The 27,307-nt window shown below is 44.4% G+C and overlaps 1 protein-coding gene across 3 annotated transcripts; it reads left to right on the forward strand.

Moving 5' to 3' along the window:
* The first annotated feature begins 904 nt into the window (after positions 1-904).
* STX6 (syntaxin 6) lies at positions 905-24,955 on the forward strand. 3 transcript variants are annotated; one of them, XM_075002475.1, is made up of 8 exons: positions 905-1,054; positions 5,455-5,624; positions 6,201-6,295; positions 8,458-8,520; positions 10,865-10,987; positions 12,625-12,731; positions 14,058-14,152; positions 16,898-24,955. In XM_075002475.1, exons 1-8 carry the CDS (start codon positions 1,020-1,022, stop codon positions 16,972-16,974), a joined length of 765 nt encoding a protein of 254 aa, XP_074858576.1. In that variant the 5' UTR covers positions 905-1,019; the 3' UTR covers positions 16,975-24,955. The 3 variants fall into 3 exon arrangements, with proteins under 3 accessions (XP_074858576.1, XP_074858577.1, XP_074858578.1); XM_075002476.1 differs by having other exon boundaries at positions 17,065-24,955; XM_075002477.1 differs by lacking the exons at positions 905-1,054; positions 5,455-5,624; positions 6,201-6,295 and adding an exon at positions 6,630-7,427.
* The last annotated feature ends 2,352 nt before the right edge of the window (positions 24,956-27,307 follow it).

A 27,307-nucleotide genomic window follows, 5' to 3' on the forward strand; every position in this document is an offset into this window, starting at 1 on the left:
GACGCATGTGTGCAAAGTCATGCCTCAGAGAGTAAGCCATTTTGAAGGCCATGGTGCCCTGCCTCAACCAGCGCGACCTCAGCTGCACAGCGCAGGCCAGCTCATAACCTAAGAGGCACTCTATACAAAATGTCCTCCGTGCCTGTTATTGAACAACACCTTGCTCAGTCTTTGTCTCAGTACTGGCCAAGGGACAAATCACCAGGAGAAACCTAAGGGTGTTCAGCATTCCCTGTCCCTTCTGCACTTGGACGCCCATCTGGGAAGGGATCTGGGTGCCACCCCCACTGGCGGTGGACATCCGCACATGCCTTGGTCCAAATAAAAGGTATTCTGCCCATGGGTGGAAAAATTCGAGGGGCCGATGGCCTGGACCAGTCGCTCTCCTCTCCTGGCACCTTGCAGGACCCCCCCCCCTCACCCCACCCCGGACACACACCCTCCATTCAGACACAGGGGCCGGTCACCTCAGCTCGTGCACCGGGCTCTCTGCAGACTCGGGCCCTGTTGCCAGGCTACAACCAGGGGCTGGGAGGCGCCACCTCTGCCCTCACCGCGGCAGCCCAGGATGGGGCTCTGGGGGGCGGAGGGGACACTGCACCGCCCCTCAGCCTGAGGGCGCGAGGCCGCCCGGCCGCCCCTCCCCCAGGGGGCACAGAGTGGGGGAGGGTCGCACCACCCACATAACGGTGGAACGCACCGAGAGAGGGGGCGGAAGAGCGCTCTCCTGTCACGTGACAGCGCAGCGCCCCACGCCCCTTTCCGCGCACCGCGGCGTTCGCCTGTCACGTGACAGCGGAACACCCCGCCCCGCCCTTGCGGAAACGGCCCCGAGGCCAGGCGGGCGCCGTCCTCCGTCACGTGACGGCAGAGTGGGCGGGCTCCCGCAGCAGGAGGGTGGCGATTGAGGCGCTTGTGCGGGCTCGTTGGCTTCGGGGCGCCAAGTGCTGCGGGAGCGGGAGGCCACCGCAGCAGGGAGAGCGAGGCGCCCCGGGCTGCAGGGAGGGGCCCCGCCGGCCATGTCCATGGAGGACCCCTTCTTCGTGGTGAAGGGGTGAGTGGGGGGAGGGGCGGCTGAGATCGGGGAGATTTAAGGGGCTGAGGGGAGGTGGGGGCAGGGTTATGTCGGGTTTGGGGGGGCGGCAGGGTTATGTCCGGGTTGGGGCGGCTGAGGGGAAATGGGGGCAGGATTCTGTCCGGGGGGTGAGTAGGTGGGTGGGGCTGAGAGGAGGTGGGGGCAGGGTTCTGTCCGGGTGAGTGGGGAGGGCTGAGGAGAATGGGGGCAGGGTTATGTCGGAGTGGGGGGCTGAAGGTGACTGGCAGAGGGAGGGTTAATGCTGAGGGGGCTGTCTGGCAGGGGTGCTGGAGAAGATGGGAGGGATCAGTGGAGGTGAATGAGAAGTGGCGGGGATCCGCTGTATTAGTTCGTGCTGGTTACGCTTTTGCAGGGCACGAGATAATCTCTGGAGTGGAGAAATTCTTGTTCCCCTCTTTTGTCTACTGTGGTGGACTCCCCCCCACTGCTCAGTCTCTCTCTTCCCCTTATTTGCCAAAGAAAAATGAACTTGTTGTAAGGGCTTCTGGTCCCACCTGCCTGATGTTCTCTCCCGAGGGTGCGTGTGGGATGGGTGGTCATGCTTCTGGACCCAGACCTGCTCCCATGGAATTAAATGGACTATGCCCTAGTCCACCAGAGGGTGTATATACTTAAGTAAATTGCCTAATAACCTGAGGTAGCTGATGTTTGTAAAGGATACTCTGTCCACTTCCCAAACAGGATAAAAGTGTTTGTGACCCCTTTCAGTCTGGGAAAAGCATGGAGGTTATGGAGAAATGGTTAACGTAGCACAAAGGTGTAGGGATTGTCCCAACTATCGTTTATAAACCTGTTACCTTTTTTGAATTAATAGGCAATCAGCTGAACTCGGGATAAAAACAATCTATGTACACAAACAATAATAGATGGTTAGAAAATAAGATTGGGGGAGGAGTTCTTCATTGCAGAGTTATTTGGGCATGACCACTTAAGTTGGCTTAGCCCTAGTTAGAGCAGAAAAATTCTACAGTCCTGTGACCAGAAGCAGTGACTTTCAGAGGAAAACAGTTATACAAATTTTGGAACCCAGTCTAATGAGTTACCAGTTTATTGTGGTTTATAATATTGTCAAAAGTTTGGCATTGAAGGGGTTGCATGCATTTATTGTATCTATGAATGGCCTTGCATTTAGAATATATTTTTGCTTGAGATGAGTGGAGACGTGTTATGGTAGGCAAGGTGGGGAGAGGCAGGTTAGAATTCTCTGTCTGAGTAGTTCTCAGCCAGGGTATCCATACCTCTGGGGGGACACAGAGGTCTTCCTGGGAGGGACAAATTCATTTAGGCATTTGCCTGGTTTTACAAAAGGATACACAAAAAACACCAATAAAGTCAATACAAACTAAAACTTCATAAAGACAATGACTTGTTTAGAATGCTGTATACATTGTACACTGAAATACATTGATTTATAATTGTATGGTAAAAATGAAACAATTTTTCAGTAATAGTGTACTCTGAGGCTTGCAGTTATCATCTGTTTTTGTTTTGTTTTGTTTTTGTAAGCAAAGTGAAGTTTGGAGTTCACAAGGTAAATCAGACTCCTAAAGAAGGAACGGTAGCTTGGAAAGGTGGAGAGCCACTGCTCTATCCTAAAGAGACAAGTAGGCAGATGGAAGGAACGGTCTCTTGGAGTTCAGGAGATGCTAAAGGGATATAAGTGATATGACGTTAGTGTGGTGGCTTCATGAATGCTGAGGACCACAGATTTCAAAGTGCATTTAAATGGAGGTTAATATAGCAAAAATAGAAAGAAGGAAACCAAATAGAGGGGGAGCTGATAGCATACTGAAATTGTGTACGAGCCGTGGATGTGGCATGACTTGTATGCGATTGCCAAGGGGTTAACGTTTTCCAGTGCAAGTTTTCAGTTTACTTACATTAATTTGAAGTCCTAATGAAATCATAACAAGCTGAGCAGGCGATTGAGATATGCAGGGAAGCAAAGGAAGAATCAGTTGTGAGTAATGAGAGGTGTGGAGAGGGCAAGAGTTCGCCAACCTGGATGGTGGAAACTGAAACTTGTTTCAAAGATGACATGGTATTATGGGGGAGGGAGAGATCAAAATGCTCTCAGTTGGGAACTGAGCTATGTCTAGTCCAGAGGTAGGCATCCAAAACAGCAAGAGCTTTTTTTTTTTTCCTTAAATTGGGTAGAAACTCAATAATTCAAAAGCCTCAATGCATGTGAATACGAGATGGTCCTTAATAAATGTCAAACCATATTTTTTGTAACCCTTATTTTAAGAACAGCGCGTACACAATAATTTATAATGCAGCACATTTGCTGAAGGATGTTACATATTCTCTTTCTTCACACTTCACATGTGCGTGTGTGTACCACTACCTTCCTGACTTTCACTTCTGAACCCACTTTAATTATACCAATTTTACTTCATTTAATTTCAGTTTTCTTGAAATGCATGTTGCTGTTCCCATCAGGAAGGCCACAAGCTTCCTTTTCAAAATCAAGACTTCATTGCAACAGAATCAAAAACACAGATACAGTATTATGCCCCACAGTGCACTGCACATATGAAAGGGGGAGTTATCCAGCATTTTGAGATCATATCATTTGCTACTTAGATGTGCTGTTCATTGTTGGGCTTTTAGACATCCACTGTTTATCAAAAAATATTCAAGAGGCTTCCACACACAACCCTGCCCCCCCACAACACACTTTGCAAGTATATGGTTGGGAGCCACAAAGAATTCCTTTTGGCTCCAGAGCCACAGTTTGCAGAGCCCTGGTCTAGTCAAACTTTAGAGTCTGTCCAGGGATGTGGAGACTCTCTGATGCTGCGTGAAAGGAGTTGTAGCTTCTCTCATGCTGCACCCTTTTACACTAATTCCGCTTTTCTCCTCTCCCAGTTTAGTTCTGAGGGTAGCCTTTCAACTTATATTTAAGAAAATTTTCTTTTAACTATACCTCTTCTTACAGATGAACATCCAACCTGGAAAACTTCAGTTTTTGGTACCTTACAAATATGCTTGGGTACAAAATAAAGAAACCTGAACTTCCATTAACAGAGTTTATTTATAACTGAGGAAAGCAAACAACTTGTACTGTACTCTTAGTGCCCCAAAATATGTGAGCCCATTTGAGAGACGACAGACAAGAGGAGAAGAAAAAGGGATGTATATTGTATAACTGGTCCTGCCTGTCCTATCCTGACAGCTCATTAATTGAATGGCTATTCCACTGTATTTGCTGGTAGATATTTGGTATTTCTCCTCTAACTCGAGAGAATTAACTGGTAGTCACAGTGCCATCAGAAAAACGTGAATTTCATGATATAAGTTGAATGCATTTTTTCCCTGTGAAGTTCGTGACCGCAGTGAAAGCAGTTCAGCTTAATAAGATGACATATTTGAGTGGTAACAGTAAAATCATCTGGACCTACATAATGGCTAGCCAACAGATCAGTATGGTTCCCACGTTACACATGCATCACACTCAATATAAATTTCTCATTGGAGTTACTAATTGTATTAGACTGCATTATGTACAGTCTTGTTTAGGCAGAACAGTCAGTTGTATTCCAACTTTTCATATTTCAAACAATAACTAAGTACTTTCAGGCAAATGTGCCCCTTATTTTTTTTCCTCCCTGTAACATTGTTTGACTTGAAATGTTCTGTTTGCTAAAGCCCCTTCCATGGGATAAACTTAGTTCATGCAGTCAAGCTTATGTTAGAGTGACATCCCTTCCAAAATCATCTGAATGCAAATCCATGTGAAAATTGTGTGAGGACAATTCCTGCAATTCTTATTGCCCTTTGCCTATTATTGGGGGCAGTGGGGCGGGGGGGAGGGAGGGAGAGAGAGTGAGTGAGTGTGTGTGTACACATTCTTGATACTGCAGTGTTACCTAGACACTTCTCAGTCCTGGGATGAAAGATGTAAAGTGTAGTCTATTTTCTCCATCCAGATAAGAGCATAGACAAGCAGCGTAACTACGTGGGCAATGTGTGAAGCTTTAGTTGTTTTGGTTGAAGAAGTCTGAAGAATTGGGTCCCTTCAATAAATGTGATTGCTGTGATAACTTTAGTGTGGTAGAAATTACCACATTATACGGGTGGAGATGAGATAGTCACTGTTTCACCTCCACCGTATGGCTAGGTCTATATTAACCCCCTCCTTTTGGAAGGGACATGGTAATGAGCAAGTTGGGAAGATGCTAATGAGGCACTGCCATAAATATGCACATCTCATTAGCATCTTCCCAACTCGCTCATTACCGTGCCCCTTCCGAAAGGAAGGGGTTAGTATAGACACTGCCTGTGTGATGAAGAGTCTTGTCAATACAAAGAATACATGCTAATTATCATTTGCCTTCTCCTTTTCTCAATTGCAGGGAGGTACAAAAAGCAGTTAACACTGCGCAGGGGCTGTTCCAGAGATGGTCAGACCTCCTGCAAGATCCCTCCACAGCCACAAGAGAAGAAATTGACTGGACCACCAATGAGCTCAGGAATAACCTACGGAGCATTGAGTGGGACCTGGAAGATTTAGATGAAACTATTAATATCCTTTCTGTAGGGCTGATGAAGGCCTGTGGAAAACCAGATCTGAACCTACGTAATGGCTAGCCAACAGATCAGTATGGTTCCTATGTTACACATGCATCACACTCAACATAAATTTCTCATTGGAGTTACTAATTGTATTAGACTGCATTATGTACAGTTTAGTTTAGGCAGAACAGTCAGTTGTATTCCAACTTTTCGTATTTCAAACAATAACTTAAAGTACTTTCAGGCAAATGTGCTCCTTATTTTTTTTTCTCCCTGTAACATGCAGTTTGACTTGAAATGTTCTGTTGGCCAAAGCCCCTTCTATGGATAAACTTAATTCATGCAATCAAGCTTATATTAGAGTAACGTCCTTCCAAAATCATCTCTTTTCCCACATTTTAAGTTCAAACTTCTGAAAGTTCCACACAGTAAAGATCAGATCCTAAGTGGTTGCAATGATAGATTATTTTCCTATCCAGTACTTTGCTTACCAAAATCTTGTAAAGATCTAGTTGCTTACGAATTATGGCCGCAGGGTTGTCTAGATCTTCTCAAATGTGGAATAGCAGTTCCTTGACTTATTTACGTATTGTTGAAGCAAATCCTCGGAAATTCAACCTGGATGCAACAGAGCTGGGTGTAAGAAAAGCCTTCATCACAAGCACACGGCAGGTGGTCAGGGTAAGGAACTTGTGCCCTTGTTGTTTGTGAAGCTATTTTCAGTGATCGTGTGTAAAAGCCCGCTGCCCCTTCCAAGTTCTGGCAGTTAGTTTCCTGTGTCACTCCAATATCAAATGGTTACCTAATTTTTCACCCCCATACCTGCCATAAACCCTCTGATAAGGGTTCCCAAGCAGTGGTCTATGAAGTGCTTGCAGTCTGCAAAGTGCTGGTTGGATTTGACTACTGGCTTTCCTCCCATCCAGCTGCTACAGCAAGTCTCCAGGTTTCTCTTTGAAGTGAACAGTCTGGAGCCTGTAGAAGCCCCTGGAAATGAAGAATCAACATAACTACCTCCACTACACTAAGGGAAGGAGAGGAAATGAGTCTAGCTTTGAACACTGTTTAATTGTGCTGTGCATATTTCAAGTGCAAACTTCCAGCGACTCAGATCAAAACCAGCTTTCGCTGAACTGTTCAAATGCATGTCGTACTATTTACCTATCAGGCATACTTTATACCCTCAGTTGCTCTGGCATTCCAGCTGGTAAAGGTTACTAGTGCTTAGCAGATTGTGGGAGAATTGAAGGGTTTATTCAACAATAGCTGAGTTCTTGCTTGGATTTTAAAAAGCTCATCTTGAGGAAAACATGTCTGAAGAAGATTTTGATCCAAAAGATAATTTTCAGAAAGCTTTAGATACCTGAGAAAAGGGTTAGAATGGAAATGTAGTCAAATATAATGAGAGGAGCAGTGACTACTGTAAGTATGAAGAAAAGGTCAGCTCAGTTGACTTGAGCTTGAATGAGTAGATAGATTCATATGTAGTTGGGAGGGGTTTTAACTGCCAGATGTTAATTGAAGTTTTCTCTCTTCTTCAGTGTTTCAGTATTAACATCTGATAAGCAAATGGTTAATAAATTCTCTCCTGATTGGATTTAAGGTTTTCCCCTTTGCTTATTATTTTAACCCAAACCATAATTTCTACTTATTCTGACAAGATTCTTAGTTGATATTCCTAGCAAGCCACCAAATTGTGTTCTGGTTGGAAACTGAGTTCTTATCCTGTTTGCACTATTGTTATCTAGTTGCAATTCTTCCAAAAGTAGAAGTCTGCTTTCTAGGGAACTAATCCTGGAACTGTCTGACAAAGGTAAGGAATACATGCTTATGCGGCTGCCTTGCTCTGTCGTTTGTCTTGAGAATAGATCAGGCAAACTCACACTGTGTTCTTTTGTCCAGACTGCAGTCTGACTAACATGAAAATAAACCAGCTCAAGGACAACTCTTACCCTAAATTGCAAGCATGGCCTTATTTTTGACCGGTGTTTATTTTTATTAGACATTATTTTAATTCACATAGTTGATTCTGCAGCTTTAGTTAGCATTTCTAAACAGATTTACTCAACTGCTCCCTTTTGAAAAATAATTCTTTGGAGCAGTCCTAGTGTATTTAGAATGGCTTATGGGGCTTTTATCATTCGCTGGAGCAAGATATCTAACATTTGAGCCCATCTTGAGATGATCAGCAACGGCAGTTGTATCATATTTGGCTACTACTTCACTTTTTTATATGTCCGTGGTAGCAAGTGGCCTCACTTTTAGTATAGACTGTTCTGCATGTGACTAAACTTCATAGTTATCTGCTGTTTGTAGTGGTTTTCATCTAAGGAGCTGAAAGCAGGCCTTAAGTGTTGATTTAAGGAAGACTTCTGTGTGCTGGCATAGTGAGTTACAAATGATACCCATTTCTTAGGGGAGAAATGCAAGCACAGAAAGTGGCTTGTCCAAAGTGGCACTTCATGAGGGAGAATGCAGACCTGACTTCCAACAGCTAGAGCACAGTCCCTCATACATTCCATTTAGGGAACAATATTCTTTCAATCAGCTACACAAGTCAAGCATTGTTGCAGCCGTGGAGAATGGGGAGGAGCAAAACCAGAAGTAAATCATAACGTTTTCAAAATATTCTGCCACAGAAGTGCCTAGGCTTCATTTACATTTTTTTCTGAGCATTTGTGCAACTGTGAATTGTCCCAGTACTCTTTAAAAAGCATATGTCTAAGTATAAAGGGCTTTTTGGTCCTACATAAAAATTGCTATGTGTATTTAATCATATCAGTTTGTTAAAATAATAGCTATAATTTAAAATTTGATCATAGACCTTTTTCTTGAATAAACAGGAAATGAAGGATCAGATGTCAAACTCCTCTGTGCAAGCATTGGCTGAAAGGAAAAACAGGCAGGTGAGAACCATAGCTACAAGCAGCCTTCGAGACGGTAGATAACTCCTAATGTTTCAAGTGTAGTAGCTGCTATCTTATGCTTAATGTTAGATGCAAGTACAGTCGCATGCTAAGGGGCTCATATACCTTTTATGTAAACAAAATAAATGCTTGTTTAAACACCTTACTGCAAGCATGCACCTTACTCTATTTCCACTAGCAGCTTTTTCTTAAACAATATCTTCTACTGGAAACAAATTTATTTTCTGATCTGTTTTGTGGCTTGTAACCAGTTAGAGCACTTATTCTTGCAGGCACAGTTTGCTCTGATTGCTTTCGAAACCTCTCTCATTAATGTGACAAGTTATTTTTTTTTGTGCCTCCAAAACTGCTTATCCACCATCCAGTCTTGCATCGCTCCTAAGAGGAAAGGGAATATCTCCATTTTTCAGAGGAGGAATTTGAGAATGGAGATTTGATTGTTTTTGTTTATTTCCTTATTCCATTCCATGGCAAGGCTTTGATCGAGGACTGTAATTCTAGCATATGTGGCTTCTAGTCCTGTGCTTAGCAATATCTGCTTGAATGTGACAAATAAAAGAGGGGTAGCCAAATTAGTTTGTCTTAAAAAAACAATAATAAGTCCTGTGGCACCTGATAGACTAACATATTTTGGAGCATAAACTTTTGTGGGCAAAGACCTGCTTCATCAGGTGAGTATTTGAATGTGTAAAAACAACCAGGCCTCAATGTAGTTAAGAGTCAGAAAAGGGTTGTTGTAAGGGTTGTGGTTATCAACTTGTTTATGCTTATAATGTAAGTCAACATGACTTACGTTGACAGGAGAGTTGCAATGAATTGCAGAATGACCCCTAGAGCTGCCTCTGCAGGCACAGATCACTTAATACGGCGGGTACATTTGTCTTTTCAGTAGATTCATCAAAGTTAAATAAATCAAACTTTCATACAGGCTGGCAAGGAGAAGGCAGGCCTGATCCTTAGTTATTATGTGGTTGGTGCAACTTCTTGTTAAAAATTTAAAGTATATTCACTTACACCTTCCCTTACAGCTTTGTTTAGCCTACTCCTTGCTTCATTTCCCTACTCCCTCTGTATCTGGATGGTGCCAGGGGTAACAGTGCAGCTGAGAGAGAACAGTATGACCCAGACTTAGCGCTGATAACTTTGAAGGAAGCTGCAGAATTTTGCCATTTGTTTTTTGGAGTTTCTTTTTTCCTGAACCCCTTTTTAGTCTGAAAGAGCTTAGGAGAGCAGTGACTGCTAGCAAGTCGCTATTGGCACATTAGCATTATGCTGTAAGTGAGTTCTCCTAAATACTGCCACATTAGAAATAGTTTTTTGGCGATCTGGACTATAGCTACAATACTGCATGTTCCATGTGTGGTGATAGCAGTAATTCTAAATGACAGCTGACCTCTAAGTGGCATTTATTTTTGTTTGTTTGCTTTCCTGAGTAACTGAGGTTGGAAGACCCTGAAACGTTTATCCCAGAAGTTATAGCAGCATCCTGCACTTTAATAACACGTTAAATAACATTGGGGTTGACACTTTCCACCCCGAACCAGGAAGTCCTAGTCAGAACTAATTTCTTAGTTACTAGAAGGACCGGCCAGGTACTCAACCTTTTTGGGATAGTATTTATTCTCTTCTGGTTTTCCTCCCTCCCTGACCTTGTTTCATGCTCGCACTTTACTTGACACCTGTTCACTTTTGTTTAGTGCCTAGTCCTCTTCTGTCCTCACCAAATGGGTCCAGCCCCACTCTTCATATTTGTTTCTTCCTTCCAACTGCAGCGATCACAGAACCTTCTGACCCTAACATTCCAAGCCCACAGGCAGGGGCAGTAAGGAGGACAATGACATAGGGGTCTGGTGCTCCTGGCCACCACCATTAATGTGGCAGCGGTGGTAGCTGGGAATCCTGGGCCCCTTTGAAATGCCATGGGAGTGGCACTCCATGCAGCTTCTGGGGACTTGGGGAGGGAACACACCTAATGCCATGCTCTGGGTGGTACGAAAGGCTGGCTACCCTTGGCTCTGCCCCTTCTTCCTGAGGCGCCACACCTTCCAGCGAGCTGGAGCTGGTTCCCCCCACATACATCTTGCCCCGGCTATTACCCCTGCTGATTGCATCCATTCTGACGTTAAGGGGTCAGCACCTGCAGCAGTGTGCTGCTGAAACAGACGGAAAATGGCCTGTTGTGTGTGTGGTTCTCTGGGTAAAAAGCGGAATTTCAATACTGCTGTCCTGCTTCCATCTGGAATTTGGTTTGGACATTTGAGTGTATATTAGTGTCTTACTGATTCAATTCTTTGTGTGTGTGTGTGTGTGTTTATACACACAGGCACTGCTGGGAGAAAGTGGAGGTCAGAGTTGGAATGCTGGGTCAGATAAATATGGCCACTTGAATCGAGAGCTGCAGTTAGCAAATTCACACTTCATTGAGGAGCAGCAGGCTCAGCAGCAGGTATAGTATCTTGTGCATGACCGTACATGTGGAGTCCTTGCTAATGGGTGTGCAAGGAGATGGTGGTACAGATGTTTTGGAGATAAATCTTATGGAACTGGAAGGGACCTTGAGAGGTCAAGTCCAGGCCCCTGCCCTCACAGCATGACCTATCACCATCCCTGACTTTTTTTTTTTTTAAAACTCTTATTTGCCCCACATACCTAAATGGCCCACTTAAGGATTGAACTTGCAACCCTGGGTTTAGCAGACCAATGCTCAAACCACCAAGACATCCCTCCCCTCAGTAAGAAGCAAAACCTTCAAACATCCCGAGTACATTAAGCCATGAGCCATCATCTGTGCTCACTACAAGGAAGTCCCATATTTTTTTAAATATCTTGTGTCGTGGCACATAACAAAATTCATGTGGCGAGACTGGGGCCAAAGGGTTCTGAGTATGCGCAGGGGCTCAGGTCTGTTAGAGGGCTGGGGGCACAGGCTGTAAGATGGGGTTGGAGCTGAGGGACTCAGCTGGGAGAGGATTGGGGTGCAAGGGCTCTGTTTGAGGGTGCAGATGCTGAGGTAGGACTGGGCAGGAGGGTTTGGGGGGCTCTGGGCTGGAAGTTGAGGTGCAGGAGGGTGGTTTACGACTGCGGGAGCTCAAGGTGGGACAAGAAGTTGGGCTTACCTGAAGATGGTGGGGAGTTGCTACCTTCCTCTTCCCAGCATGGCAGGCTCCAGGCTTGGGGAGGGATATCGTTCCCCACTGCAGCTCTGAGCTCATGTTTGGGGCTTAATGGGAAGCTGCGCAGCTTAGGGGGAACTTAAGTTGCTAGTAAATACTGGTTTGTGTCCAAGTTCAGCAACCATGGAACAAATATTTTTTCCAAACTCAGGGGACATCTATTCAAAACAGGCCTATCCACAACATCAAAGTTGGTCTTCTGCTACTGAATGCTACATGATTAACTTGACTTGGACCGGATGTCTGCATTTTTAGGCTTCATGCTTCAAGCCTTCAACTCTGCCTTATTGTCATATTCTTGTAAATCAATGTTTTCAACTGGTTTAGATACATTGAATTATTTCAGTTTTCAATATTACGTAGCTGCCTTGAGAAGATAGCAAATATAAATGTTCAATAGCACAGTTACATTACAATTTTACTTCTTTGTAAAGCCCTAAATGTACCTGAGGAAACCACAACTTGAATACAGAAGTGTAACACGTACCTTAAGGAAAGTTTTAAAAAGAGAAAATGCTTTAAACTGGGACTATCTGTTGTTGCCCAGTACACTAAAAACCACCTTTGGTAAATATCACACCATCTGTGTTTCACCTTTATCTGATCGTTTTGGTGACTAGGTTTTGTACCTAGGTTAACTCTTACCTGTACTAGCTCTGCAGTGCAGGCTGGATTCTTCTCTATCACCAGACTTGCTATTAAGTTCCCATATCTTCCATACATTAAAGATAATGGGATTGCACAAATCTCACACCAGGCCTTCCCTAGTCTACTGGTGATACACAAAATGGTAAGAACCCCTCTTGATTTTAAGTCCATGCTAAAGTAGCATGTCAAACAAACACTTGATCAGGAGTTACTGGGACAAACGAGGATTTTAATTGCTTCTTTCCATTCTTTCTGTCCCCAGCTGATTGTAGAGCAGCAGGATGAGCAATTGGAGCTGGTCTCTGGCAGCATTGGGGTGTTGAAGAACATGTCCCAGCGCATTGGTGGGGAGCTGGAGGAACAAGCAGTGTGAGTGCTGAGAAACAAACCCAGGGATAAGACATGGGAAAGGGCTGCTGGTAACACTAAAATGTAACTATTTGGCTGATGGTGGCTTTGGAATAGCCAGCTCAGTTAGCATCACAGAAGAACTCAAATGCTATTCCGCCAAAGCTGAAAAGTTCTGCCCATAGCAAGGATTAAAAGGGAGCACCCAGCAGCAGTTTTTATCCACACATTTATATAGAAGTAAGCTTTTTCTTTCCAGGTATGTACCTCTAATCAAATAGCATATCTGCAGTTTATATTGACAAATAGTAATTTCAATAATATTAAGCCTAGTGGTTCAGATCTAAAGCTCCCTGTTCTTGGGAGGCAAAGCGTGTCCTCTAGATTTGCATTGTGGTGTTTAATTGTTACTGAGAAGCTTGATAGTGTGTTACTGTGCTAACACCAAGTCAGCTCCCAGATCACAAATTAACACCATGGACTCCAGAACTACAGTGACAACATCATGCTACATACTGGTAAACAAGGCAAAGCAATGATGGCTTGTGTTCTGTTAAAAAGAGATTGGTGGGGTAGGAAAGAACAGAACACAGAGTGGGAAGAAATATTTTCTACTTTGTGAGGACGCAGCATGCAAAAATGATGGGTGACAGGGAGAAAAGAGAGTTAATGCTTTTAAAAGGAAAGCAACTGGTCAAAGGAAGCTTTAAAATTTCACCTGTTCAAAAATAAGGGATGGGTTTATCCTGGACGCATTTCTCTCTCAAGATAGATTCTTGACAATGATGAAACAGCTCCAGAAAGGTTTAGTAGCTTTCCTACAGCATCTAAAACCAAAAGGGTTGGCTACTTAACAGTAGTTCCTATCACATTCCCTCATGATACATTATTTACATCAAGTCTTCAGCTTATGCTACAAAAGTCTTCACAGTTAGTGACATTTTGGACCTTAAATACTTTTAAATATATACATGTTCTAATAATTTTGGATCTGTTGTTCTTCTGTAAGAAGTATGTTTATCAGCTGCCGCTCACCTTACAGAGCTCACCAGAGCCATCTTACATATTGACATTACAAACCAGGCAAGGCACTTAAAAAATTATTCTATAAATGATTTATTATATCACAAGAATAAAACTGCTGCTTGAGCAACTTTCTGCTTTGACCCTATTCAAACAAGGCCCTGATGTGTTTTTTGTACTTGCAAGGGGACTGGGTTATTTTTTAGGTGTGTGACAGTCTTGTATGTGGATGTAGTGAAGTCCTTGACACCTCACTAGCTAATCATACATTGGATGAGTTGCTTAGGATGTTCTTCTGACGGCTGCCTTCTTTTTTGTCCCCAGGATGTTGGATGACTTCTCTCATGAGTTAGACAGCACTCAGTCACGGCTCGATAATGTTATGAAGAAGCTTGCAAAAGTGTCCCACATGACCAGTGGTAGGTGACAGAAAATGGGAATCTGACTCCTAAACCAGCAATTGAAAGCTGCATTGATCTGAGTTCTGGAATGTGCTGGGTTGTTTCCTGGAGCTAGTAGATTCTCTCAGATTGAAATGGTTTTTGCAAGTACGGCAAGACAGGAAGCAGCTCATTTTATAAATAGCCAGGGAAGGATAATCTAAGACTACTTGTGTAGAGTCTGGCAACTTATAGTTCATGCAGGGACTGTCCTCTTTTTAGCCTGTTCCTCAGTCTTTTTTCACCTGTGGATTTTTCTATCATTTGTCACCAAGATAGTGCGACAGTGAACCTTGGGGCTGCACCTTTAAAAGCTTTTGCATCATCCCACTTCCCAGTTTTCCTGTAGGTTGCCTACAGGCTGGGAGGATGAACTTTTCCCTGGTGTGAAGTCCAAGCAGTAGCTGCTGACAATGGACTTCTGGTGTGAAGTCTGGCATTGTGGAGTCTTTTTGTGAATGAAACAAAACCCAGCTTGAATCGTTACTTCAGGCTGGGGAACTACACCCAGCCACAGGAGTGTTAGCATCTCTCACCACCCAAAGGCTGTGGACTGTAAATCTCAAAGTACCAAAGCAAAAAGCCTAATTTTAGATCAGAGATGCCAGTGGGGAGGGGTGTGGCACGCGGACGCATTCTGCTCTATGCCCTCTGAGGCTCAGGGCTTCCCTCAGCAGCAGAGACTTGCCATAGGCTGGATCAAGCTAAGCAGGGTGTTGGATCCAGACCATGGACCAAAGGTCCCACCCCCCCATGTGTGTGGGGGAGAGGTTTTTGAAAGTTTCTAATAGCTTATTAAATAATCTGCCAAAAAAACCCTCAGAATTATTGTTGTAACAACTGGCATCTCACCATTTATGGACTTAGTCATGACTCACCTCTGTCTTGAATGCTTGAAGCCACCAGTGAGCTTATGCATGCATTTGGTGAAATTCTCACCTGAAAACTGAAAGACATCAGGTTAATTTCTCTAAATGCAACAAGAAGTGAATGAAAAATGCTCTAATGAATCACATTGTGCAATTCATGCTCCAGCTCTTGCCCTAGGCCTCTGTGTTCAGAGCAAAGCCTCTAGGAACAAGCTTATCTTAACTCTTAGCTGGAACAGTGCCAGACAAAAAGCTCCTTTCCATCAACAAGTGTGAAGATGGTGTCTGGGCAGGTGTCCCTTACAAGGCAAAAAAAGTTGGTGCTTGAACCCTGAAAGGGGACAGGAGGATTTCTCAGACCTGGCAGGGGACAAGGTTAATAAAAACCAGCAATATGATTGTGTGGGATGCCTTCTGACTTCCGAGAAGTGTTATTCATCACAGTTATTTTTATTTATAAACGTGTACTTTGTCTTCCTAAATGTATTACCTTCTCTTGTATGGTTGTTTCATGTATCCCAAGAAGCAGGGATATATGGGTCAGAAAAAACACTATATGCCTGCTCTTTTGGGGATCCATTGACCATCAACACTGGGTTACCTTTGAAAACTGATGTTTGGTGGATCACTGTCCATTAGCAGTAAGCATCACAGATTCACATGGTGAGAAGTGCTTCCAGCCATGTACAAACCATCACATAAATGCAGCATTGGGAACAGACAACTGAAGTGACATATCACTTAGCTGGCAAACAACTCACTTCAGTGTTGCCTCCCAGATGCTGGTTTAATGATCAGAAGATAAACGTCAGTTTCCTTCCATTGTTGTGAAAGACTGACATTTTTAGAGAAGATGGCTCGTGATAGGGTTTCCATTAGTACTTGTATCCCAGATCAAGTTCTGGTAAAGTTGTGAAAAGTGGTTCTCCACTGGTGCAGCTCTGCCGGCTATAGCAACAGTGGGAAGCTGTGGTAGCTAAGTGAATGATAAATAACGCTCTCTGCTGCTTCGACCATTGCTCCCTCCTGTGGAGCTGCGCTAGTGGTGAAGTCTGGCCTAGTTTTGGCCATGCATATACAGCCTGTGGAGAGCTCCCTCAGGAGGGTAATCATCTTTCAGTCCTGGGGGAATTCTGAAATGTTACTGTAGCTCTGATTGCGACAGTTGTAGAATTCCCCAGGACTCAGTCTTTCCTTCATCCTTTAAAAGTGCACTGCATACCACAGACCTTTCCAGGACCTGCTGTAACAACAGGTAGATGGAGAGCCTCCAGCCTTCTTTCCAGACCTTCAACATCGTCTGCTTGTAAGACACCAGCGTCCTTCCTCCATTCAGCTGCAGCTCTAGTGTCAAACTATGTGGTCACCATCTGTACCCCTTTAAGATCTTGCCAAAGCCCCAGCAAACAAGGAAGTTAGTACCAGATATTTTTCAGGCCAGGGTGAGCCAAAATAGAGAGACCAAAGTCATCCTGATGCTTTTTAAAAGCAGCACCACAGGTTTAACTCTTGCTGCGGAGTGTTACTTTAAGGGTTAGTCTCACCTTCCTGGAGGTAGCCAGTCTTTTGCTGATATTTCCAGTGTCCAAAAAGCCCTTAGGGTAGTGGTGAGGGGATCTCCTGTCCAAAATCTTCCAGTACAAGGCACAATGTCTTACATATAATGAAATCTGTTTCTTGGGATTCTAAGGCAAGTCTGGCTGAATTGGTCCTCATGTAGATCGAGTTTAATAGGCTTCTTTTCCTACAGCTTCTTTCTGGCTTAAATTATGGCCTCAGTAGTGCAGTGGGGGGAGCTTTCTTCCTCTCTCTCTGCCCATGGAGGCAGAAAACTAATGTTTCCTTTTTCTTCCAGATCGACGGCAGTGGTGTGCAATCATCATTCTCTTTGTTATCTTACTGGTGGTGCTTATCCTGTTTTTTGTGCTGTGATGAACTAACCTCCCTTGAAGTCATTTCCTCCTGGCCCCCCAATAAAATATGGGGAAATGAAACTTAGTTACCATTTCCCTCCATTCTCAGAGATTCCTGTCATGAAAACTTGCACCTGGACCTTACTGTTCTCATCTGTGGATTAACGCCCAGGGCGTGACTCTTGCATCATCTTCATTGTCTGATTCTAAGCCTCATCAGCTTGCCTGAGGAAAGTATGGAGGACTGATGTGATCCCAGGACAACAGGCTGCCTTCCCTCTTCATCCTACACGGAGTGGCCTAGATCTCAGAGTGAAAAGGCAATTCAGAAGGTGTTCACCACTGTTAATATTTCCATCCAGTACAGGTGTGAACCATACGAAGCCTGGAAATATCCTAAGCTGCCACATATTCCCTTTGTCAAATGCCACTCTTGTCAATTTTAAACAGAGTAACGGTTCTTTGGGACAGTATTTCATCGACTGCTGGAAGATGATCACCAGCCAACAGTGCATCACTTCCAAGCTAATAAAAGTTGGTCACTGGGAAGGAAAGAAGACACAGAAGGAGTAACAGTGATACCAGGAAATGCATTAATTCATACTCTGGCTATCACCACTCCAGTGCAGAACCATAAAAGACAGATGTGCAGAGATAAAGATTGCTTTTTAAGAGTGCATATGCATTCTGCTTTTGAAAATACTAAATGTTGGGAGCAGCAAGGTCTTGAACCCTATGGGATTAATAAATGGGGAGCTACAGCTCATAATGGCTGACTTGAAAACCAAAGTGAGCCTGGGTCCGCACCTAACTGTGGCAGAGAGGCTGCCGGTGCTGTGTGCTAACCTGCTCATAACGGTGGTATTGATTGGGTTTTGTACAGTTAAGTAGCTTGAACGAGTTAGAATCATGAGCAAAACAAACTTGCAGGACCTCTCAGCAGAATCTTGTATACTGTATATTTGTGAACTATAACAGGATTGTGCTGCCCTGCTAGAGGCAGCTGAAGTTGTAGACTGCAATGCTTTAACTTTTCACTTTAGTCTGACACACTTTAGGCTGAGGGTAAACTTTTTCTAAAGCTCTTCAAAGTATCTTCATTATACAAGCCTCAAGCCCACTGAGTGATGCTTTTTTGCTGTTCTGTAACTGAATGACTGCTGCTGTTTAACTGCTATATCCAGCTGGCAAGTGATTTGTCATTTTTTAAAGTAACATACAATATTTTGATAAATAAACTTCAAATATATTTAATATGAATGATTAGGGCCATATTCTCTCCTTGGATATGTCACATCCATTGACAATACATGAGCTGGGTAGAATATGGCCTAGAGCTTGTACCCTAAGTGCACACAAACCCACATGTAAAAATAGGATGATTTAATTTTTCCTCTGCCAGTATTTTTTAGAAACTTTAAACACTGAGACAAACAACAAGCCAAAAAACCCAGTTAAGAGACAATTATTGTTTCCCTAATCATTACGTTATCTCTGAATTGCCTGGCCTTCAGTTTTGTTTCACAAGTTTGTTATTTAAGCCTAGTTTTTTCACAGTGAATTGGAAATCAGACAGTGAATCACTGTTTTATTTAAGTGTTGCTAAAAGCTATTAGTACAGAAACTTGGTCTAGAAGGGCTCAAACTGGAATCGTATCTGTGGGGACAAATATGTCCACATAGCTACTCTATACTGCAAAACTGATTAAAGGAAAATGGGCTTTTTAAATTGTTCCTCCTGTCCTTCTGACTCAGATTAAGTTTGACAACCTGACTTTTTTCTTTTTAAAAAATAATTTTGTCAAGCCCCAAATTTGGGAGTTAATTAGCACTCATACACAGCAAATCTTGATAGCTAAAACTGTACGTTGCTCAAATACAAGCCCATTCAGTGGGTTTCTTCCTCAGGATACCCTTGAAAGTAAGGTGAGCATCCATCCTGTTTTTACCGGGACAGTCCCTTATTTAAGCTGTCTCACAAGCTTACTGACTTTAAGAAAATAGGCAAATTGTCCCATATTTTGCAGGGCTCCTGTTCCCTGGTAACCTGTGTCTTGGGCTGGCTGCCTCTTCTGCTAGGGAGCGCCTCTACTAGGTGGATGCCCTGTTCCCTGGAGCTCTACACATAGGGGCAGCAACTCCCGCTGCAGGGGAGCTCCTCTGCGGGACAGCAGCCCCATTCCCTAACACCCCATGGTGGCAGCCCACACTCCTGGTGAATTCCATCGGGGGTGGCTGCCTTGTTCCATGGTGCCCTACACTTATGGGAGGCAGCTTCCGCTGCCAGGGAGCCCCTCACGACTGCTGCCCGGTTCCCGGCCACCCAGGCGTCAGGGAGGCAGCTCCTGCTTCATTCCCTGGCCCCCATGCTGGCAGGCTTTGGAACACCCCCACCATCACCAGGTGGTTCTGGAGCCCCCATCCTCCACTCCCCTACATCCCTGGAGCCCTCCTCTTTGGAGGCTGCAGAGCCTCCATCCCTGGTGCCTCACCCTGGAGCAGCAGCCTTCGTCCCTGGAGGCCGGTGTCCCATTATTTCCCATAGGGCAATGCAGTCAATCTATTTGAAAGTGAGATTTCAGCTTTTATGAGTCTTTGTTGAACACAGAAATAGATTTTAATTCTCACTCGACTTTCTTCTGCATGGCAGTAATGTGACTCAGACCAAATTACAATTACCCATCTATGCAAAGAAAAGTGAATTTGTACATAGAACACTTAAGTTGTAACATATGGGAAGTAAGCCTGTACCGTATGCCCTTTAACAGCTGCAGAGTGCAGGAGAACTGCCCCCTAATTTTTGGATGACAGTCCTTCACCCTTAAATGGGACATGTATTTGTTTAGTGTGCCCTTATCTCTATTGTGGGTGAGCTTACGCCATTCAGGCCTTTTGTATTTAAAAATAAACATGCAGATCTCCTTTAACTGAGGGTTTGTCTATGCTGGAAAGCTAATGCAGAATAAGATTGCAACTCTAGAGCACACTTCCTATTTCTGACTAACTCCATGTCTGAGCCCTTATTATGGGACAAGACTGCTTTCCTTCTGTTTAACGTAACCCACTTTGAAACTGTAGTCAAGCTCTGAAATATTCCTTGATGTAGGATGCCAATAATAAGTTAAGTTTATCATTGGTGTGCTAAATAAATTCCCTCCTTTCTCTAGGACGTTAGTTTTGCTGTGCATATGGGAAGCAATGTTGACTTAATCCATCATAATTACATTTGCATGTAGTATATCTTCAGACATAACTTTCCAGTGGGAGATTCTGGAAGCTAACCACTTCAGGTTTAATAGGAACCTGTGTGGACCTCATCCTGTACCTTTCAGTGCTTGACCCTAGTCAGTGTTGCTGTAACACGGGGTTGAGGAATATGCATTCACTGCTGCTGTGTCCTGTCACTGGAGAATCTACTAACTTGTTTTATATTTGGAACAACATCCTGTGAAATGACTAACTTTAGACACATCAGAAAGCTTGAGCCTAGATAGAAAAACCAGTGGTGTCATTTTCATTCAGTAGGGGAAGGAAGACTCCCCACTTCTAATTCTCTCTAACTTCCTGGTACTGTAAGTTTAGCATAGGGCTCAGGGTGAGTTTTTCATTGTAGAACGTGTGACCGGAGATGTCTTATTCACTGATAGTTGCACATTCAGTGCCACACTTACACTTCAGTCTGCTGTGTTGTGTGTTCTCCAAAGAATTCTTCTTAAATGAGTTGTACAGAACTGCTCCTATACGTAAGAAAATTTTAGACTGTAACATGTTACTAGAAGCCTGTAAAACTGCTCTGCTTAAGTATTTTGGTCTAGAGGATGGTGTTGCTAGACAGCAAATTCAGTGTATTTAGTCCTGTTCTCTTTGTAAATCTGCTTGTTCCTGTTGCCTTTTTGTTTAATTGTCATATAATGGACTGTGGCATCACCAAATGAATCCAGGTACTGGAAATATTTTTTTAAATAATCTTTCGTTAGAAGTGTAAGTGTACCAGGAGAGAGGGAGTCTGGTACAATGTTACATTTGAAAATTCAGACTTTTCCTAAATTTTCTGTGAACATTGTCCAGACTAGAGCGCTTGCATACAGCATTAATCAAAATGCAGCACTTTCTGAACTATGGGAAAGATCCTTATCAAATCAACAGGGTGGCAGATTTATCTTGTTGGTGGTCAAAACCTTTATAGCAGGCGTGTCCAGCCCGCGGGCCGCATGCGGCCCTGGACAGCTAGTAATGCGGCCCCACAAGATCGTAAACTTTTCACATTATTATGTGATTTATATACATTAACTATATTATATATTTTGTCTGCGGCCCAAGACAATTCCTCTTCACTCAGTGTGGCCTAGGCGAGCCAAAAGGTTGGACACCCATGCTTTATAGCATCCTCACGAATCTGTAATGAAGAGGTTGTGGGTAGCTGACTGCTGAGTTTGACTTCATGCCTTAGTGAAGCTGGTGGCCTCTGAGGAAGTTTTTTGACCATCCCTTATGGCTGAACACTGTGAAAGATCTCACTTGTACTTAATCACTGTGGTATCTGAAATGGCTAACTGGGGCTTATCTTCAAACTGTCAACACTACCATTTTTCCTCCATTTAGAAGAGCTGCTAAACTGGTGGTTGTGTTTTAATTGAATTTTCCTCAGAGAAGAATTTGACAGTCCTCACCAATTTTATTTGGCTTAAGGCTAGAACCGTGCCATTTCTTTCTGTTGCGCTCCACATTGTAATAGAGAAGTGGCTACCATGCTCTGAATCTGAAACATTCACACCTGGACTTACATTCCACAATCGGAGCAGGTTTGGTCAAGTTGGGGTTGTTCTTTTGTGGTAACCTGGGGCACATGGTCACCTCTAGGTATCACCAGACTGTAAGACTGAGGGGAAATGTTGTCAGCCACCGTGGTAACTGAAATCTGTTCATCTGTTTTTCCTTCCATTAACTTCGAGGCAGACTGCCAAAAATTGCATTTAGTAAGTTTATATAGCAACTTCTTGCCTTCTCATATAGGCAGGGGAGGGATAGATCGTACATCCTGTGAGCCCTTTCCATCTGTCGCCTCTTCCCTCCGTACGCGTTTTTAGAGGAACTACTAGTGCATCTGAGATCATATAGCCCATGTGTGCAGGGAGTTCAATGCACATTTATGTGCATTGCTGCTATGTGCATCCCACGCTAAGTGGGCTTGGGAGGTGTGTATCCTAGTACTTGCAGTGTACAAATGTGAATTGTCTAGAAGCCCAGGCAATGTTGTTGCAGTTGGTTGGCAGTGGGACAGTGGATGAGACAGTTTCCCAGTTTTTTCTCCTTCCATGACTATACCTCAGTTCCATGTAATCGTCACCCAAGATGGCTTCTGCCCTGTTTGTTATTGAGATAGCAACCTCACAAGTGCTAAGAGAACCACAGAACTGATTGTCCAGCAGCATTAGATGATGGTGTCATCTGCATTTACCTTTCGTTAAAAGGAACTGCAGCGCAGACATGCTTTGGAAACTATTGCCTTAATGCACTAATGTACTGTGACTATGCTGTGACTTATTTTATAAAGAGAACAGTTGCGGGCTGTGTACAGCCACTGTTTTAAAGGAATTATGCTCATTTTCACTTCAGGATTAGTGGACCTTCCTTGCTTACTATAGAAAGATCTTTGCATGAAGCTGAAACCTTAGACGCACCTCTCAGGTTAATGAAAGTGGTGGGACAAGTAAACGGTCTCCCACTGTTCTACAGGCTTCAAGCATGCCTCACTAACAGTTTCCAGCAAAAGTAGGGCAGGCAAGGCTTAATATTTCTGAGGTAAAAGAAAAAAGGGTCGGGGTTAGGGAAGGAGGTGCTTTGTAGCAGTCTTTCTGAATCATTCCAAATGAACACTACAGGAGCACAAACTTCCCCTTGGTGAAGAAGTCCCAGTCTAGGCACACAGGGGAGTGGATTATTTCAGCCCTAGACATTTTTGCTGAATGTGTCAATTTGGATTTGACTATTACAACTCAAAGGGACCTACCGCAACACTGCTGGCCCTTGTGCCAAATAGTCATATTGGTAAAATGTTGATTCATCCCCTATATTTGTGTGTGTGGTCAGTGGAAATAGGCTGACAGAGCCTTGATCACAGCAGTCAAGGCCTAGAGCTGCCAATATTGTGAGACAAGTCTGAGGGGTAGCCCCAGTATTCTGTATCTGCAAAAACACTGTGCATCTGATTAAATGGGCTTTACACACAAAAACTTAGTCACATTAATTTGTCAGTCTGTAAAGTGCCACAGGACTCCACATAAATACTGCTAGAGCTAATGCTAGCCTCAAGAGAGTCCTGAAGCCAAAGTAATTGAGTAACCTCAAAGTACTGATTAAAAAAAACCCACCAAGAGATGTCATGTAGAGTAGCTGGAGGTATTAGCTCACTTCCCAATAGGAGATTCAGTCTGAGTTTCTCCTTCATCCTCATGATTACCAGTGATGGTACAGTAAAAATCTAAGGTGTGCAAATCGGTTGGCCTGGCAAGAACAGTTCAGGGTGTCTGGGTGTACTGGGCACGATGCCGCAGGACTGAATGTTTGGAATTATTCCATAGCACTATAGAAAAACTCCTGTAGCTTTATATCCAGCAAATGCACACCTCTCCAGCAGTAACCCTCCTCAACACAACCAAATGCACACCTCTCCAGCAGTAACCCTCCTCAACACAACCAAATGCACACCTCTCCAGCAGTAACCCTCCTCAACACAACCAAATGCCCCCCTCCACCAAGCCAAATGCACTAAGATTGGGAATCCCTTCTTACTGCTTCATTTCCCCTCCCAGGCTCAGATACAGCTGGTGCCATGCAGGGCCGTAACGCATAACAAACAGCTGCCCATCCATTGCTTATTTTTTTTCCCTAACAGTCATTCATCCAGAACAATGTTCCATTGTTTCAGTATTTAAATGCAGCAGGGTGCTCTAGCAGCTCTGTCTGACGTGAGCGCTGCCACAGTGCAGCAGCTGCTTGTTCCATTTGGATGCATTGGCTGCTCTCCATGGAGATGCTCACAAGGACAGTTCATTGGGGGAGGTGGGGGGGGCGATTTTGTAAAAGACTCTGACTTACCAAAGGCAGAAGTAATTTTCCTGTTCTCTTTCCTTTTCCCTCTCCTCTGGATCGGAGTAATTGATTACCATTCCTCTGCTGCTACTCCACTGAGTGTTTTAGGTGACAGTAGAACTGCTGCTCTGACCTGGGAGCCACACAAGCATGAATGGAAAAAGGGTTCTGGAATATTTGCTTGGTGCTGAAGCGGTTGCGATTTGAACTCTCAGGTGCCGACTCTGTCTAGCATGTTTTCTGACTTGGGTTCCCAGTAGCCCATCGATGAGCTGTGAAAGAAAGAAAGGGACATTTAGTTATAGGGAAGGGGAGATAAGAGTTTGGCTGGGCAAAAACTTAAAGGAATTAGTGTGAAATTATGAACTGATCTTTAATGGAGGGTAGAGAAGTTATTTAACTAGACACAGGCAGGGAAAAAACAGGTCCGCCATTAAAGAACGTAAGGGTCAAGACAAGTGGACACCAGTTGAGTAGGAGGCAAAGCTAATCCTGGAAAACTTACAGTTCTCTCTTCTGGATGATCCTTTACACTGTATGTACATTCTAGCACTCATGAGCCATGTGCTGTATTCCTGCAGCACAGCTGGCTGGGAGATCCTGCTGTCTGTTTTCTCCAGAAGCATTTGGCGAGGACTGACAGTCATTCATTCCTGTGAAGTATAATGTGAGAACGCATGCCCACTGTTCCCACGAAACAGTGTGATATTACAGTGTAGTAGTAGCAGGTGGAGAGTGGGGATGCTGAACTGTGTAAAGCCTGTGTGAACATTTTAGATGATGAATGGCAGTAGCTATCTGAAAATAGTGTTACTTGGAAGTATCAAACTGTTTACTTCTGCTGTTGGAATCATGTTATGGTTATGTAAAGAATCCTCCATCCTTCTACAGTATTAAAGTGGAAATTTGCTGAATGTCTGTCTCATCTATTTATTGTTTCCCGTTTGGGTGAATAGTTGGCAGCTTAAGCCCGCCCAGAAATCAGTCCCACCGAGGAAATGGTGGGCAAACTCATGCGGCATTAGTGGTGTACTGCCTTGGCCCATGTAGAGCACAGGAGTTGCGTGAGGGGGCTGTCAGTATTGAAATCCCCGACTGTAACTGATACACCCTGCAATGATGAAAAGTTTAAGAAGCCAACACCAGCCCTGTGGTTCACAGTAGATAGAAGTATCTGAGCACAGGCATGGAAGTGTCTGAACTCTGGCAATAGGATATCTGCCCTGATATTGAACTCTTTCCACATGACAGCCTTTGTGCTCTCCCCCAGAGTTTCCACCATAAGCGTTATGTCTCAAAAGCTAGACAATTGAAAACAGTGCATCTCTTTTACCAGTGACAGTAGTGCTCAGTGGTAGCTAACCAGCCCAGAGAAGCAATTTGCCTACATCTACATTACCACGGAAAATCAACCATTCAGGGTCGATCTTCCAGGGTGCTGTTTTGTGCATGCTTGAAACAGCCCTTTGAGGTCAGCGTAGATCCCACGGTTCCTCGCAAGCTGTGAGGATTACGGAAGGTCGACAGGGCTAGAAGTCAATGGCTGAACAGTTGATTTTAGCTATGCAATTAGCGCAGCTAAGATCGTGTATCAGTTGTTGACTGCTGTGTCTAGTGTAGTCATAGCCTTGCTAAGCCCACACCAGTAGGGCCAGTTGAATCAGCCAGCAAGGTCCTGCTAACAGATGCAGAATCAGGTGCCTCAGCCACGATTAGACCTGGACTACTGTGATCCTATTAGTGACCATGAATTAAGCAGCAAAAGCAAAGATCAAGGGCACCTGGATAAACAGAGTCCTTCCTGCACTGGACCTCTGCTCTGACTGACATGGAGTGCCCTTCTCTAGCTCTGACTGAGCAATTGGGTCTTCATGCCCAAAAGCCTGTAGCTTTGGGCTCACCGTGCTACCAAAGGAGCTAATACTAATGGCTTCTGTACTGTGGCGAGCTGGCTAACGCCGGTCGTCACCATGTCAGAGGATAGCCTCAGCTATGGGCAGCCACTCACCTAGTCTGTATTTCAACAAGCCTGGAGAAACACTGTCTCCTGTTACTAATCCCCTGAATCAGCTCGTTGTCAAACCAGGTGGAAGTAAATTGAATACTTCCCCAAGGCCCACAGACAGGAGAGATTCTGTCTGCAGAGCTGGTGCTAAGTGGTTGCTGCCAAGTGCCTGGAATTCATTTTGCAGCCACTTGCTTGATTTCACGGAGAGGACGGTACCCCCAAGGATGTGCCTGGGATGCACTTTGCACTGGAGATGTTGCCGTCCCATTGGCAGGTCAGCTCATGCGAGCAGCATCGCAATCCGTGGGACCAATTGCCAACAGCTGGAAATTGAAGGGGTGGGGAAGTGACTTCCTGCCCTTTGGAGCCTGTTGACCTTCTCGGAAGGAACAGTGAGCTCTTTGCCGAGTGGGGTGTTGCCAAACCAGCCCTCTCTAAGCAGGTGCTAGTTCCCTGGGGTGGTGGGGGAAGGGAGCATGGTGTCAGGTATCCCCCCGTCGAAGGTTCAGCTGCTGGGGAAGTAGCTAGCAGCCTCCCTTCAATGAAAAAGGAGGGATGATGTCCTCACAGCCCTCTCCCCTGAGCAACCCACCACTCTGGTTGTGACCCTTAAGACGAGAAGGGCCAGTGCAGCCATCCCTTAGCAGCACTCACAGCCTAGCTTGGAAATTCAAAACGGAAGTGTTTCCTCATTGAGCACTTAGCCTAGTTCGTAGGATGACAAATGATACTACTGCTGGCTCCATCCTTTAGCAGAGAGACAAAGGATTAAAGTGAAGAAAGTGAGTTGTTTGGGTCTTTCTGTTCCTTGTTTTATCATCCCAAGCATGAGCACAAGCACCCCAGGAATGAGCTGGAGCAAGGGGAGGCTTTCTCGGCTGAGATCAAAGGTACAGTGATGTGCCAGAAGCAGACATTTCTCTTCCACTCTCTGACACAGCCGTGGTCCCTGTTGCAGCAGATGAAAGGACAACGACCATCCAGGATGTCAGAATTTGGCATCGGGAAGGAGTGGCCCAGCATTTGGCTCTCGCATTACCAGGTTCGTCTGACCTTTTGTTGGAATTAGGGCCACTTGGACCCTGCCTGTAACCCACTTGGTACAAAGCCAGAGTCACCTCATTTTATTCTGTCTGGCCTATCAGACAATAGAGGATGCAGCTTCCTGCCAAGGTAGCCATCACACCACAGGTTTCTGCGTCCCCCTCTTCACTACCCACCTGTTGAAGCCGAAGGAAAGAAATCCCAGATG

Source organism: Carettochelys insculpta, chromosome 9 (genome assembly GCF_033958435.1).
Source record: "Carettochelys insculpta isolate YL-2023 chromosome 9, ASM3395843v1, whole genome shotgun sequence".
NCBI lineage: Eukaryota > Metazoa > Chordata > Testudines > Carettochelyidae > Carettochelys > Carettochelys insculpta.

What these genes read in the sequence shown, in the direction of transcription:
- STX6 (XM_075002475.1), top strand. Translation starts at nt 1,020, where the DNA reads ATGTCCATGGAGGACCCCTTCTTCGTGGTGAAGGG. An exon ending in AGATTTAGATGAAACTATTA is followed by an intron (nt 5,625 to 6,200) that starts ATATCCTTTCTG and finishes TGACTTATTTAC; the next exon opens with GTATTGTTGAAGCAAATCCT. An exon ending in GCACACGGCAGGTGGTCAGG is followed by an intron (nt 6,296 to 8,457) that starts GTAAGGAACTTG and finishes TTGAATAAACAG; the next exon opens with GAAATGAAGGATCAGATGTC.